The sequence below is a fragment of the Rhineura floridana genome, chromosome 5 (genome assembly GCF_030035675.1).
Source record: "Rhineura floridana isolate rRhiFlo1 chromosome 5, rRhiFlo1.hap2, whole genome shotgun sequence".
Taxonomy (NCBI): Eukaryota; Metazoa; Chordata; class Lepidosauria; order Squamata; family Rhineuridae; genus Rhineura; species Rhineura floridana.
Window position 1 is genome coordinate 158165589 of NC_084484.1, and position 13100 is coordinate 158178688.

The 13100-nt window shown below is 39.6% G+C and overlaps 1 protein-coding gene across 7 annotated transcripts in view; it reads right to left on the minus strand.

Moving 5' to 3' along the window:
• Positions 1-2052: 2052 nt before the first annotated feature.
• Positions 2053-13100, minus strand: part of ZMYM2 (zinc finger MYM-type containing 2) — a 109167-nt gene continuing 98119 nt past the window's right edge. For all 7 annotated transcript variants that reach the window (XM_061628595.1, XM_061628598.1, XM_061628599.1 and 4 more), the window contains 7 exons: positions 10486-10580; positions 9463-9631; positions 8910-9061; positions 7239-7353; positions 6681-6932; positions 4036-4159; positions 2053-2915 (listed from right to left, as the gene is read on the minus strand). In XM_061628595.1, coding sequence (XP_061484579.1) covers positions 2723-2915; positions 4036-4159; positions 6681-6932; positions 7239-7353; positions 8910-9061; positions 9463-9631; positions 10486-10580 — 1100 coding nt within the window. In that variant the 3' untranslated portion in view covers positions 2053-2722. The remainder of the gene's footprint in view (positions 2916-4035; positions 4160-6680; positions 6933-7238; positions 7354-8909; positions 9062-9462; positions 9632-10485; positions 10581-13100) is intronic.

The following is a 13100-nucleotide window of genomic DNA, read 5'->3' on the forward strand; positions in this document are numbered from 1 at the left end:
CCATCCATCCGAATACTCTTCTCCCAACTCTCCGGGATCCAGCTCCCCGGGATTGGGACCCCAGCTCTGCCTTCCGACAAAGGGTCAACAAGGACCAACTTGGGAAACAAGCTTCAAACCTTAAACTGTTTCTAGTATTAATTCAAAGTGTAATTAGCCCAGTACATAATCCTGAAGATCACATTGAACATGCCGTTTTCAAAAATGCCTATGTAAATAAACTTTTTGCCTACTCTTTGGATGAAGGTGCAGAGCAAACATATAGGCCTATGTGTTTTCTTGGAACTAAAAAATATCTTTTTTCTTAAGCAAAAGATTTGTGGGTAAATGTTTTGATGATTGGCTTGCTGACATGTTATCAAATACCCACATACACGTGATTTTGGGTTGTCACAATGGATTTCAGAGGAACTACTTTTATACTTAGGATTGCTGAAATGTGAAACAAGTCATTTGCTCCCTGACCTGTTGTATTTGCAAGTTTGTAGCAGTGTGCATTCCTTGAAATTAAAGGGTGACTGTACATTGACTGAACAGGAGCAATCACATGTAAAAGATAACCTTAATTCTCCAAGTGCCAGTCCTCATGTAGCCAAAACAACACTATTATTGTCTTAAGAGAGAAGTGTCAGCAGACTTGGAGAAACCCAAAGGTTTCTGGAAATATAATCTTCAGGAAAAACCCATATAAATAACAAAACTCCAAACACCCAATGATGACTGAGCATGCTCAATGCGAGGGAAGGGGAGGGGAAAGGAATGGAGTGGCTTGTAAAACACTGATGCTAAAACTGAATTGTGCTGCACATCTTTTGTACAAGACCACTGAAAACATTAGAGTCCTTCCACATGAGGCTAATTAACAATACTGTATACATCTGTTGTACACAGTATACTTTAAGATTGTGATTTTGTTCTTGGGATACTGTATTTCCAGGCTTTCGAAGTGCAATATCGAGTACTTTCAAGTTACATGAGCCATGGCACCTTTTACAACAATTTGGGATGAGTGATAACTCCAACCTACCATGGTGCAATTCAAATAATGTTAGGTTTTTTGAAGTTGTACAAATCTTCTCTGCACCAGTCCAGTAGTCCTAGCTATTATGTCTCCAAAAGGAAGCCTTGGTGGACGCATATGCATCCAGTTTGTAGGGTTTAACCAAAGTGGAAGCAGATGACCAGATGGCCACCCAAAGACTAAGATCCAAAGGGTCGAAAACCATGTCAGATGTGCAGTGAGGTCCACTGCTTCCCATTGCGGCACTTTATGCTGACTGAAAAGCTGCCTCTAAAAAGTTTAAGGATATACTCCAGTGTGGGGTTCCACATGATGCCAATAATGCAGCAAACATTCCACTTAATTAGGCCCATTAATTGTATGGACTGAAAAGAATGGATCTGCAGAAATGACAAACAAAAGTTTTAAAACAAAGTCTACCATAATCCCTTTTTACTAAAGATACTGCACAGCACTATCACTAATCATCTCAGTGGTGGTAGCCTGTTTTATGTAATTCACTCCTCAAAAAGATGCCTGATACCGCCTTTGCTAGCTTTTTGGTATCCAAGACCTTTTATTTTCCCAGGCATTTGTTAAACAGTGATATTTGTATTGCTATTTTTAAATCCATTGTTTTATGCTTTTAAAATTTGGTACTATCCTGTTGTATTTGTTTTATTTATTATGGTGTAAGCTGCCCTGAGAATACTTATACTGAAGGATGGCAAAAATCAGGGATAGCCAATGTGGTGCCCTACAGTTATTGTACTACAATTCCCATCGGACCCAGCCACTGTGGACAAAGGTCAGGGAAGATGGGAAATGCAGTCCAACATCATCTGAAGGGTGTACATTGGCTACCCCTGGCATAACTTCATGTTAAAAATAGAATATAACCATGTTAGGTAAAAATGAAAAGGACAGTTGCTGAATTGTACATACTATCCAATGACAATGTATTTCTAAACTGCCTATATGTTTTTACCTTGTGCTCTTATCCAGATTGCACTGTATTAGTAAGGGCAAATTCAGAGAGTCGCAAATAAGGAAAGGATACTAAGATTTTTTTTTAATAAGGGCAACCAAAAAAAAAGTTGTTTCACCAGGATAGATTCACATTACAGTACATCAATGTTGACAGCATTCTCTTTCATCTATTTTTGGTACATAAGATGGAACTTCTCTACATAACCTCATAAGGCTTCAGTAACTAAGAGTAAAAAATCTATTAGTTTACAATTTCTTTAAAAAATTCTGAAAAGACACAGCAAGTTCTAAACTTTAGTAGTGCTACCCATACACAACTACCTGATTTCAGAACCCAGTAAAAGCCCCGACCTTCTTTCAAGGAAGCTCTGCAACAGTGAAGTTGTGCATTATAGATGTTGCTTACTATGACTCAAAAAAAATTACACATGGCACATTCTCATTCAAAATTTGCAATGTAAAAAGTTACAAACATACCTAACCAAATAAATAATAATTAAAAAAAAGAATGTGTTTGTTAAGTATCCTAAAACCACTATGTAGAATAATGGCCACTTTCGCTCACAGATTATTTACATGGTAATACCCAGCTGAGGGTACACTGCTACAAAATGTGTTAAACAAAGAGTAAACTTGAAATGATTTCTTTTTTTCCCATAATAAAAGTCTAGCAGCTGGACTAGCTAATGCTGTTGTGTTTTCTTTTTTTCCATGGAGAGTTTGGTAAGTGTTTTAATCTATGTCTTCATCCAGTTCGTAATTGTCTTTATCATAAATATCTTTTACTAAAAGAACCCGTACGAGCATGTTTTCCAAAGTATTGCGGTCCACTGAGGTGGAAGTGTACCAGACTGGGCTGTCTGAGGAAACCGGGTAGGTTGGCTGCAAATAGAACACATCCATTCTCTGACTGAGGTTCGGTGGGCTGAAAGGTTAGAAGAGAACAAGCTTTTACAAATAAAACACCAGCCTGTCCATACATACATTAGTATAACTACAGTTTTAACCACATGTACTTTAGAGCAGAACCTACCTACTGAAAAGTCAATTAGTGATTTCATATACATTAATAGCAATAAGAAGCAATATGTTTTCAGCACTGTCCCTCAAAATAAAGCATGCTTAACTCTAACAATTATTTTCTATCTTTATCATGCGTTGTACTTTAAGGTATATTGCTGACGATGGAGTGTATGATTGATTGGTTGGCTCCTAAGGTCCCTGAGATTGGTTAAACTTTTTGTATTGATGGTTATCTTATTCATACAATAAAGAAAATTTAAAAACAAACACACACACCCCGGGGACTTCATATCACAAAATGATAAAGCTACTACCTAAACACAATTTGCGCTACGGAAAAGTTCCAAGCCAGTGCTTCATAAAATCAGCAACTCTAAATGGCAGTATTACATACTATTTTGTTATTCCCAAAAGTGGGATAAAGTTCTTAAATTACTGGCATCCCAAACCCCATCTAGAAACACAGACAAGCAACTCATGTTTAGTGCTGTAAATAGCCTAAGGACTCTTATATTTAGAATTTATTAATGTTATATTTTCCCTTGTTCCTTTAATGATCTGAACCTTATTGTGAATGTTAGAATACACACTTAGTGCCCCCCACTGGCTTTTTAGCAGAAGCAAGGAAGATAAAGGTACCAATAAAACTATGTTGGCTTTAGCGTAACCTGCCACCTCAAAATCAGCAGGTCACAAAGAGTTGCAAAAAAAAAAAAAAAGGCTTGTATGAGATGACCCAAATGAAAATAGTCCAAACAGTCATGCAGATGAGGATGCCATTACAGATCATTTTGTTTTTAAAAAATAAGAAAGAACTATGGCTGGACTTGACGTGCTGTCACTTATGAGAGGTCAGCTGCCAAGAGTTTAATCTGGAACGGCAGGTACCAGAAGGCTGATCAACATTTTCCCATTCTGAAAGCAGAACTCTCTACTAGAAAGCTGAATAATATCTATTAACAGAGAACGGAAGCATTAAGACATAGATTTACAACATACACTATTATTATTGTTATTACTACCTCTTAGATAAGTAGCATTCAAACATTTTCACAGGACATCTAGAAGGATCAGCTGTGTTTTCAATTTGTTCAAATACTGGCTCATCATCTTCATGTTTCCTTTTTCCAGTAGTAATTTTATCTTCTAAAACATGGAACATTTTAAAAAGCAAAGGAAAGAAGAAGAAGAAAATATTACAATATCAGACTGGAATGGATAGAATGCAAGCCTAAAGGCTACAAACCTGTGAAGTTGCAACCATTGGCATCTCTACAAGGAAGATTTAGGACGGACAGCCAAAGGTGAGGGGTGATGGGAGCAACATCCGGAGGGGCATAAGCTCCCTATCCCAGTAGTAAAGTGTTCTTTCAGAGACTTTGCCATGCCATTTTTGCAAAGTGAGGTGCTTTTACAAAGGTGCCCTCACATGAAAGATCCTGTTATCAAGTATAAGAAAATACCTAAAATCCAGCAGTAATTATTCTTCTTCCCCACACATACCCCGTCCTGAGTAAAGACTTTGCTTCACAATCATCTACCCACACAAAAACAGGGTGTGGGAATAGTCACTGGATTTTACCACGTATAAAAAACAAGCTGCTAATTCGCTCTGTGATGAGCAGTCATAAGAAACAGGCCATATGGGCTAAAATCAAACATAACATTCAAACCAAAGCAGCTAGTAGCTCTTGTTGTTTTGCTCTCTTTAAAGAAAGTGCAGCTCTCAAAACTCGGAAATTGCCTTCTGTGGATTGTGAGCAAGAAAGCCTAGGTAAGACTTGTTGTCTGCTACCCCGTAGGAAAGGACTTAGGGTTAAAAAATAGGGTAATTTTGGTTGAAGATTCAGAAAATCTTCGACAGTGTAAGAGCAGTTCAACAACGGAACCAATTTCCTAGAGCAGTGGTTCCCAAATGTTTTTTTCCCATGGGCCATTTGAACATTGCCAAGGCTCTTGGTGGACCACAATAATTTTACTGCCTGTTGTAGCAATTATCATGCACTGTAATAGATGTTATTTTTAATTGCATTTGTACAGACACTACATGGATCACCTGAATGGAGCTCGCGGACCACTGGTCCACAGACCACAGTTTGGGAACCCTTGACCTGGAGGGTTGATGGGCTCTCCCTTGATGGAGGTCTTCCAACAGAGGCAGGACAGCCATGCGCTAGCTCTAGATTTCCTGCATCAAGTAAGGGCTTCAGCTAGAACGCCTGCAAGGTCCTCCTAACTCATTCTATGATGCAATGGATACAATTTTGACAAGTGAACAGGAGAGGCATGGCATGGACATTTCTTTCCTCCCTTGGGCCAGCATATGCTGTGTTTAAAACTGAGTGGTCTCTCTCTCTCTCTCTCTCTCTCTCTCTCTCCCCTTCCATATCTTTGTCACTAATTGGCATAAGGCAGGGCTGAGGAACCTTTTTAGTATGTTGAGGGACACACTCCCGCAGACGAGGGAGGGGGAGTCTCTCGGGGGCTACTGGGGGTGGATAGGGCTGAAACCAAAAGTGGATAGAGCCCGGGCTAGCAGAACCATTTATCCCCTTCTCTCCCTCTCCCGCTGCAGCAACTGGGCTTAGGAAAAAAAGAACTTTCCTTCCTAAGCCTAATTGCTACTCCATGGGTGTGCAGTTTGGAAGGTGGGGGCTTGAGGAGAGTGGGGAAGTTAAGCTTTCCCTCCCCATCTGCCATCCCACAAATCCCCCACCCGTTTGGTAAGCCTAATAGGGCTTTTTGGCAAGCCTAACTGTGGGACTGAGAAGGGGAGGCCATGGACTGGATTGAGACTGGTGGTACCCCACCCCAGCCATGCCTATTCAACAGGTAAACAGCCCCTAAACAGCTCCTTTGTTCATGACAACTTTTTCTTAATTCAGTATGAAGGGAAAGGAGGGGTTCTGTGTGAGACACAGTGATGGCATAAAATATAAAAGGAAAAACACACCACCAAAAAAGTTGCCTTAAATAAAACCAATAACCTTTGTTCTTTAAGCGTAGTTGTGATTTCTTTGCCACAGCTTTGGGGGCATGTCACAGCTTGGTGGGAGAGTGCATGCTTTGCATGAATAAGTCCCTAGCTTCTCCCGGTAGGACTGGGACAGACACATGTCAGAAACCCTGGAAGATCTGCTGCCAGCTAGTGCAGGCAATACAGTGTGAGGGAGACCACTGGTCTGTCTCAGTATAAGGCAGCTTCCTTTGTGCTTTTGCCCTCTTTCTGGAGGCAGACTTAGAAGCCAAGCAGGAAGTGCGCCTCTTCTTCAGCCAGAGGCTAGCCAGTGCTTATTGGGAATTTTTGCCTCGAGTCTCAGAGAGACGTCATTATTATTATTTTATTTTATTTATTACCCACTCTCCACCAAAAGGTCCCAGAGCAGGTTACAACAATTTAAAAAATACAGTATTAAAAGCAGTTTAAAACAATTACAGTCCCAAGTATAGGGTACATCCTAATATATTGTCTCTTGAAGGCGTGGGACTGAGAAGGGGAGGCCACAGACTGGTGTCAAAGGCAGGGCAAAGAGGTGCGTCTTCACTACCTTTCTATACCTGAAAAAAGAACCCAACTTGGCAACTTAGCTCCAAACATTTCTACAGGCTTCTAAGTAAGTAGCCCAGTGGCCCTTTCAATTGGGCAAAATTTGGAATGTTATAGTACCTTCATTATCTGTTCCACATAGGGAGGAAACCTGATATCTAAGACAAGCTTTGCTTTCCACTGTTAGAGGATTTTTCTTCCAATGTCTATAAACAGTGCCAAAGGAAAGTCTTAAGTGCTGCTCCACCGTTTTCAGGCCAAAATACTTGGTGTTGAAGTAGAACAGTGTATTTAGAAGAGCAACTGGAGAGTGGGATCCTAACTGTCTTATCCTCCACAGATAGTCTTCTTCAACCCGAGAAAATATTGAACCTGGTAGAAGAAAGAAAAACAAAAGTGTATATAATAACTCTGTAAATGCACCTCAACATTTCTATGCAGTTTAACAAAAGAAAAATAGGCTGAACTGAACTAAATTATTCCCATCACTCAGAAAAATCTGATTTAAAAAAAAAGTCTCATCTCTTTAGCCTTTTTATGTATCTATGACCAACAATCACCCTCAAATGCTGAGATCCATTCTCCAGAAATGGGAATATAATTCTAATTGAACTGAACTGCTTAAGGAGCATAAAATCAGAAAGAAAAGGCAGAAATGGTCAAAACATGAACAGCTACCGTCTGGAAGTATGCTTGGCTGCCAGCTTCTCAGTATTTTATTTATTTCCTGCTCAAATGCATGATAGTCTGGATCCAAGAAGATATTATCTTTTCTATTGCTTCCATTCAGATACTATACAGAAAGAGAAACACAACATTTAGTACACCAAAACAAAACAAAAATATCCTAGAATTATTAATTTATTTTATACACCTATAAAAGCAAGCCATTTATTTATTTTAAATATTTATAAACCACTTTTCATCCAGGATAGAAAGCAAAATAACTGAAAATTACAGAAAAATAAATCAAACAGACACAATAGAACTTAGAGGAATAAAGCCATTCAACCAGCTAAAAATATCATAATCTAAAATGCCTGGGCAAATAAAAAGGTTTGAAACTGGCACTGAAAAGAAGCAAGTTCTGTTGGTGGGCATCAGGACACCACCACAAGGAAGGTTGTTGTGAATTGCCCTCCACCTGGCTCAGCCGGACTGTTGTCTTCCAGGGCTGACAGATAATCAAGAGAGCCCGTCACGGGTGGTGGACTGCTTCCATCAGGGGAGGCACCCAGGGATGAGGGTGGGCTTTCAGTATTGCTCTTCTGGTGCCCATGTGACCTATTCCCTCTAATATTTTATACAAGAGTTGTAAGGTTTTCAGTTTTTTTTTTCCTGGGTGAGAGACAAGGGTGTGTTTTTTTGGTTGCTTCCTATGTGGCAGGCAGGAAGAAATGGAGAAAAGGTTACTGTGTTTATCACTGTAGGGCTGCTATTAAGTTCTATCACTGTATGAATATAGGTTGTGCTGGTTTGCAATCTGCATTTATACGATTCTGGCGCTTTACTGTGTTGTGCAGAGCTGGAGAACCTTTTTGGCTCCACGCGCCAGTTCATTATTTGGCTCCACCCCCATGGGCCAACTTTGACAGGGCAACCCACCTGTCAATCACATGTCAACCCTATGATGTCAGCTGCAGAGCAGTGATTAAATCCTGCTGCTTTAACAGTGGGTGTCTGGTTTAGCACTTGGTGCCCTTCTGTTCACAGGAGGAATTCTTCCATGAATCCAAGGGCCTTGGATGTAACAGAGGCCACAGAAGGGAGGAAGGAGTAGTGATCTTTATCTATTCTATCTCCCCTGCACACACACCCCAAGTTGGCACGTTGTTCTGGAAGAACCCCATCCGTCTGGAGCAGATTTTGGGAGGGCTACAGGCGGAATTGGTGATAATAGCCCCCCCTTCTGTTAGTGAGTGCCAATAGTATTCTTTCTGTGAGCAGAACTGCATTTGAGGCAGCTTTATTTATTTATTATATTTATATACCGCCCCATAGCCAAAGCTCTCTGGGTGGTTCACAGTAACTAAAAACATTAAAACAAATATACAAATTTAAAACACATCTTTTAAAAACAATTTAAAACACAATTAAAACAATTAAAACAATTTAAAAACACATGCTAAAGTGCCTGGGACCTTAGACATGTATTCGTTACAGAAGACATATTTAATTAGGGTGGAATTAACAAAGGGAACGGACTGACTTTAGATAAAAAGTAGAATTTATTCATTTTCCACTCCTGCCACTTCCACTTTTTTGCTTTGGCCACATCCATTGGCCATTGCCAATCTTTCATTAAAGCTTATAACATCTCCCCCATACATCATTTTTAAGATTACTCACCTCCTGAATCCCAAGACACAAATAATAAATGCTATCGGGTGCATAGTTTTCTCCATTTGGTCTCCGGATTTCATTAACAAAGTGTGCCAACCCAAAGTTTAGTTCAGCAGAAGTATGTGCCACAATATTTTCTTTCAATTTCACTGTTGTAGCTATAGTGGAAAATATTGAGAACCATGTAATGCAATCTCTAAGTAATAAAAGAAAGCATCCAGCAGAGGAACACAGAAACAGTATACAATGTATTCAAAGCAATTACAAACGCTACCATAAAAGCCTATCTCAGACAAGAGAGCTTTTAACTAAGACAGGCAATTTCTGTAACACTTTTTTATGCTTAGCTATTTGGTACTCATAATTCTTTGTGACAACTTGCTATAACCCCATTTCACTGACCAGGCACTGAAGCTGAGAGCAATTTGCCCAAATCCACCCCAGTGAGTCCATGGTAAAGTCAGAATCTGAACCCAGATCTAAGCTCAACCCTCTATCTACTGGAGAACACTGGCTATCTGCTAGACCTAAGACTTATAGCTAAGGAGGAAATACTTACTTGATTTCAGCTCATCTAATACTGGCAGATCTTCATCTAGATTCCTAGTTTTTACCCAGTGTTTCCATGCATTTACACCATACGCATACTTGAAGGGAAAACTGCACTCTGAATTCTCAGAGCTATCATCCTGAGAGTGGTATTCTGACACTGCTTTTCTCTTCGCTCCCTGCCATTAAAACAGATCTGTAAATATTACTGCTTATTAACATTGAATTTACAGTCAGTAATTCTAAACTCTACTATGGAGAGATAAAAGCCAAGAAACCCATAAATACTACCTGCGAAGCAGATTTTATTTAAAAACCGAAGTAATACTTGCACTTTACTGAGCTCAAATCAGCTTGTTGGTTCCCTATAATATAATTCCTTTCAAGAACTATTCTGCACTACAAATGTTTCTTTTAATTATGCAGCAAACAATGATAGTGTAAAGATTGCTTAATTAGTGCCATCAATACACATTACAAAACCTTTTTTTAGAAACCAAAAGCTTGAGAAATTAGCTCCTGTGGAAGGGAATAATTTTATTCAGAATTTATCTAAAATTTAAAGTCTTATGATTTTAGATTTAATAACTGTTATAAGCCCTTTTGGAAGGTAGCTAAGACATGCATGACACTAAGCAATCCCAATATTTTTATTGCTTTAAGAGTTACTCTCAGGGCTGACCCAAACCACACTGGTGCTTGAGGAAGAAAATTTAAAGGGAGACCTGTCTTAATTTAATTTGAAACCAAACCATTAGAAGGCATTCCCCACCAAATGAAAGGGAGCTGCATAGGAACACTATCATCTCCCTTTCATTTTGGGATGTTTTGTGCAGGAGACCTTTTCAATGCATTTTCTTTCCATTTTTAATAAAATAGAGATGTTATCTAATGGGCCACCTTCACCTTCCTTCACGGTAGCGCCATTTCAGACTCCCGTATATAATTATTTAATAACAAGTCAAAACTGTATATTCCATTTCCTATGCAATGCTTGTTAGTCTGGAATATGTTTCAGTCACATAAGCTATACCTTCTTTTTAGTTCGAGGTCTTGGCTGTTCCTCGTATTCCTCTCCAAACACAGGTGGCAGCAAAAATTCACTTTCTGTGTCCAGTTCCTCTGTTGCTGTACAGATATTAGAAGTGTATTCACATAAAAAATATTTAAATAACATGTAGTCTAAAACTGTTGGATATCAGGTGCACATAACTGACAAGAGGCATTATTTATTATTCATTAATACTGGTAGCTATTCTAGGAAAACTTGCAGAAACCAATGTTCCAATAAGAACTGATGGCATAATATTTATGTGTTGTATTCCACTACGTTTTACTCAGAGTAGATCCACCGTATTAATGAACCTAAGTTAGTTATGTCTATTAACTTCAATGGGTCTACACAGAGTAGGACTAGCACTCAACACAAAAATTAAAAACAAAGAAAATGAAGAAATAACAAGGAATTAAAAGGGACAAACTCACAAAAGACAGAAGGAACTGAGAGCTAAGACAGAAGGCTCCAGCCTAGGACAAAGGCAGGATTGGGGTAAAGACCGGAAGGAGCAGCTGAAGTCTTGACTCCTGTGCATTCCTGCCTTTGGACACCAGGTGGCACTAATATCCTCCTGATGGAATGCTACCTGGGCAAAACCACTGTATTAATGAACCTCAGTTGATGGACTGCCTTCAAGTGGATTCTGACTTATGGGCGACCCTATGAATAGAGTTTTCATGGTAAATGGTATTCAAAGGGGGTTTACCATTGCCTTCCTCTGAGACTGAGAGGCAGTGACTGGCCCAAGGTCACCCAGTGAGCTTAATGGATGTATCGGGATTCGAACCCTGGTCTCCCAGGTCGTAGTCCAGCACCTTAACCACTACACCACACTGGCTCTCTTGAACCTAAGTTAGTTATGTCTATTAACTACAGTGGGTCTACAATGAGTAGGACTAGCAGTGAACACCACCCAACAACTTTTCACAAAAGTGAACATGCTGGTTGTTTCAGTAACAATGGACCAAGAAACTATCATAAACTAACCATTGAGCCTTTTTGGTTTCTTCAGCATATGCATTTACTTGAGTTACAACTGTAATTAGTAAATACTTTAATCCTCATAATTTGTAATTCTGCTCTATATTCAAAACTGTATAATGTATTTTTTTTAAAGATACGCAAGATTAGCATCTCCAGTCACTTGACAGAAAAGGGACAATGCTTACCCATTCACCAATCTTACTACCCAATCACTTTTGCATAAGACTCTTCATCAGTACCCTCCTGCCCAAGAGACGTTATATAAGACCCCAGGGTGGGGCCAAAGGAGGAAAGAATTGGTTGTTATCTAATGTGGTCCCTGAGCTGACAGAAGGCTCTTTGATCCAACGGAGGCTTCCATTTGCAAAACAGAAAGGCCATTTTTGTCTATTTCCCCTCCCTGCTACAGACCCCACACCTGTTCTGTTCTGAAGAGTCCCCATACCCTATGGAGCAGACTGGGATAATAAGAGCCATGGTGGTACAGAAAATTAATGAAAATCTCTTCCTTCCCCATTCTACTAATGGAAGCTTTTACTTGATCTAAATGCCTTCCATCAACAGAAATACAATTCATTTTTGGTATAAGAAACAGAGAAGTAGAATGGGGGGAAATGGGGTGTAACTATGGCTCCTTAGTATAATGAGGCATTCAAGCTGAAGGTGAGGGCATATGCATTGACAAGGGTATCCACTCCCTCCTCATATAGATTCAACATTTAGGACTAAAATTTCATTGCCAATAGGTTGCCAATAGGTTGAGGACAAGCAAAAGAAAATGAATCCACACACAATACATAATTAACTCATAGGAATTATCAGGACAAGATGTGGTGAGCGTTACTACAGAAGATGGCTTTTATAAAGATTAGAGGGTATCAGTGACTTATAGCTAGACCAGTAAAAGAAAAAAAAAGGAGGGGGGAACTATGATGCCCCTGTAGTGTTTGTATAATATTTATGATAAGTGCTGGTTTTGTAGGTTAAATACGGTAAGTAGAGTGAGTTGGGAGGGGGGAGTACATGTGATGGAATGTTGAGGAATGCTGTGTTGTGATTAGCTGAGCATCTGAGTGGTTGAATGCATATATCGAAGAATGACAATTGGTCAGGGGTTCGGTTCTGGTTTTGGATTGAAGAGGGTGAGGGATGGATGTGTATTTAGATGGGTAGTGAGGCAGGTTTAGGAAAAGTAATTGAAGTAAGAGAAACTATAATATGTTGAAGATCATTTATATGTAACCACATACATGACAACTGAATTCAAAGTAATCTTGTTTATTCCCAGTGTCATTTAATAAATCTGTTTGGTTAACAGCACACCAGATCCTTGGCTGGGTTCACACAGAGGAGAAGGGTGGGCAGAGCAAAAAAACCAAAGCTGGAACCAGTATATATGGTGGCAGTGGTGAATGGTTAGTGTATCAGCACCAGGTATCCAAAGGAAACCCAGGGCTGTAGCCTTTAAAGACAGAAAGATACAGGGTGTGTGTGGCCTGAAAGTGTACCTAGACACTTAACAGCAATCTGTAAAAGGAGGAGACTAAGGCAAAGTCTCAGGGCAGCATTGCTTTACAGTGTGTCAGGTAGTGACAACATGCTGAGAT